Genomic DNA, 2981 nt, shown 5'->3' on the forward strand with positions numbered 1-2981 from the left:
TCCATGTCCCTACAAAGGACGCAAACTCATCCTTTTTTATGGCTGCATAGTATTCCATGGTGTATATGTGCCACATTTTCTTTTCATCTGTTCCAGCTTCCTGACCTATTGAGCATGCTTCTGAGATCTCTAAGTGGAACTAATTCAGAGGGTGTTAAGAGTTCTTTCAGGTTTTGATTTTATTGACCTAATGAAAACAATATAATTTAGAATGTATGGATAGAGAAAATACACCTGTGCGTTAATGCCATGGTGCTTTGCTGTAAGGCCATCATCGAAATCTTAGTAATGACTGGCTGGGCGCGGTGGCTCATGCCTGTAATCCTAGCACTTTGGGAGGCCAAGGTGGGCGATCACCTGAGGTCAGGAGTTCGAGACCAGCCTGGCCACCATGGTGAAGCCCCGTCTCTATTAAATCCCATTTCTACTAAGCGTTGTCTCTACTGTCTCAAAATAAAAATACAAAAATTAGCTGGGTGTGGTGGCGGGCGCCTGTAATCCCAGCTACTTGGGAGGCTGAGGCAGGAGAATCCCTTGAACCTGGAAGGCGGAGGTTGCAGTGAGCCGAGACTTTGCCATTGCACTCCAGCCTGGGCAGCAAGAACTAAACTCCATCCCCCCCCGCCCAAAAAAAAATTGTAATGACCAACAGGAGAACTTTAAACAAACTTTAGACAAATTCCATACACACAGAAATAGAATTTTGTACATGTGATTGCATGGGAAGGGTGGCTTGCTTAATGGAGGAGTTCCCTATGGTAATCATTTAAAAGTCTTTCTGTTCTCTGCAGTGGGAAAGTATACCTTAAGGTTACCTAGATGGCTTCAGGTCTTCAAGAAAAAAGTTAAAAAGAAAGAAGACTTCAGTTATTATAGTTATGTTACTATATAACATCCTAGTTATTATAGTTATTAAGAAGCTTCTGGCTCCTGCCTCTGACTTGCACAGCAGTTCTTCAGTGCAGTGTACCATGAGCATTTATGTCTTGGGGGCTCTATACAGTGTTCCGTAATAGCAGAATATTTACGGTACATTTAAAATGTGCCTGGATTATAAAGTATCACATTTGTATGCAGTCTTATGAATACACCTGCTAGAAGAAGGGAGCTCCTCCCAGCCCAGTGTAGACTGGAGTCAAGATGGAGGCCAAGTAGAAGGCAGATCTGCCATGGCCTGGGAGGTGGCCGAGTTAATACATGGGGCCCTGGAGGTGTCAGTTTCTTTTGGTCATTTCCTGGATGAGGAGAATTTTGTTGTAAATTGCTCTTAGGTGTATCCATGTGCTCCACATGCCCAAGCATGTAAAGCACCAAGCACAGGGCTGGTTAAGTAGTTGCTGTAATAAGTACAAGTAAGAATGTTCATTTCACTTAGTGGGTTTCTTCTGCTTTTTATTCTCAGAGTGCACTGTAAGAATCTTCTGACAGTTTGCTGTTTTTGATTTATTTATTTATTGAGACTGAGTCTTGCTCTGTCATTCACGCTGGAGTGTGATGGTGCAATCTTGACTCACTGCAACTTCCGCCTCCCAGGTTCATTCAAGCAGTTCTTGTGCCTCTGCCTCCCGAGTAGCTGGGATTACAGGCATGTGCCACCACATCCGGCTGATTTTTGTATTTTTAGTAGAGACGGTTTTTTGTCCAGGCTGGTCTCGAACTCCTGACTTCAGGTGATCTGCCCACCTCGGCCTCCCAAAGTGCTGGGATTAGTTTGCTGTTTTTTAAATGAAGATCCTGTTTCTTAAACTCTGTTTCAGGTATTACCAGAGAAACGGAGCCTGAAACTCTTGAAGAGCCACAATCTCAATGTGAATTGGTACATGTACTGCCCCGAGAGCGCCGTGATCTTGCTGTCTACCACGGTCCTGGAGAATGTCCTGCAGCCTTTTCACTTTAGGGTAAGAGGAAGCCTCCCCTGAAAACACCACATTTCCCCAGTTGTCCCCTGTTGCTGTAGCATCCTACTGCTTCAGGCACGTTAGGGACAGGTTCCTCCAGCCGTAATGTCACTGCTCTGACCACTAGAGGGCACTCTGTGTACCCGTCAGCTCCTGGAGCCATTCATTCTATGCTGGGCAGACAGGCCGTGAGGGGACACGGGGGACCGTGAAAAGGATCCAAAGTCTATGTTTATCCTTGTTGGTTTTACATAGGGAATGGTGAAACATCAAAAGGGTTTAATAAGTTTTTCCTAAAACTTTTTTCCCCCTAAACAGGCTGGCACTATGTCAAAGCTGCCCAAGTTTGAGATTGAATTACCAGCTGCACCTAAGTCAACTAAACCCAGCCTTTCCGAAAGAGACATCGCAATGGCTACCGTGTATGTCTGTGTCAGAGAGAACTCCGTCCTGCGATTGCTTTCAGTAATATAAGTAATAGAAGGAGTGTGGTACAAGCACCACATGATGCCCTGACCCCTAGAACACACGAGGAGGACTCCCCTTGTCCTGGGTATTCAGTGTCTAGATCCTCTGAACATAGAAAACCTGCCGTGTTTTTGGCATTCCTGTTTGATTTTTATCAGCTTTGTGATGCTAAGGAATTCCTTTACCTTTCTAGCCTGATAAGACAAGAACTTTGAACCAGTTTATTTCTTAGTGTTTTTGTTTCATAATTTCTTCTTTTTTTGTCAAGATAGAATCTTGTTCTGTCACCCAGGCTGGAGTGCAGGGATGCAGTGTCGGCTCACTGCAGCCTCCGCCTCCCAGGCTCAAGTGATTCTTCTGCTTCAGCCTCCCAAGTAGCTGGGATTACAAGTATGTGTCACCTCGCCTGGCTAATCTCTGTATTTTTGGTAGAGACAGGGTTTCGCCATGTTGGCCGGGCTGGTCGTGAACTCCTGACCTCAAGTGATCCACCTGCCTTGGCCTCCCAAAGTGCTGGGATTACAGGTATGAGCCACTGTGCTTGGCCAAGTTTTTTTTTTTTTAAAGCTAAGTTAATAATCGTTCTAAGTAAGAAAATAGATTAAGATTTTTATG

General features: G+C 44.8%; 1 protein-coding gene across 2 annotated transcripts in view; it reads left to right on the plus strand.

Moving 5' to 3' along the window:
• Positions 1 to 2981, plus strand: part of LOC105509781 (chromosome unknown open reading frame, human C18orf8) — a 28790-nt gene that overhangs the window by 10772 nt on the left and 15037 nt on the right. For both annotated transcript variants that reach the window (XM_011939251.1, XM_011939252.1), the window contains 2 exons: positions 1758 to 1898; positions 2217 to 2320. In XM_011939251.1, coding sequence (XP_011794641.1) covers positions 1758 to 1898; positions 2217 to 2320 — 245 coding nt within the window. The remainder of the gene's footprint in view (positions 1 to 1757; positions 1899 to 2216; positions 2321 to 2981) is intronic.

The sequence above is a fragment of the Colobus angolensis genome, unplaced genomic scaffold (assembly GCF_000951035.1).
Source record: "Colobus angolensis palliatus isolate OR3802 unplaced genomic scaffold, Cang.pa_1.0 Scaffold18, whole genome shotgun sequence".
In the NCBI taxonomy this organism is placed as follows: domain Eukaryota; kingdom Metazoa; phylum Chordata; class Mammalia; order Primates; family Cercopithecidae; genus Colobus; species Colobus angolensis.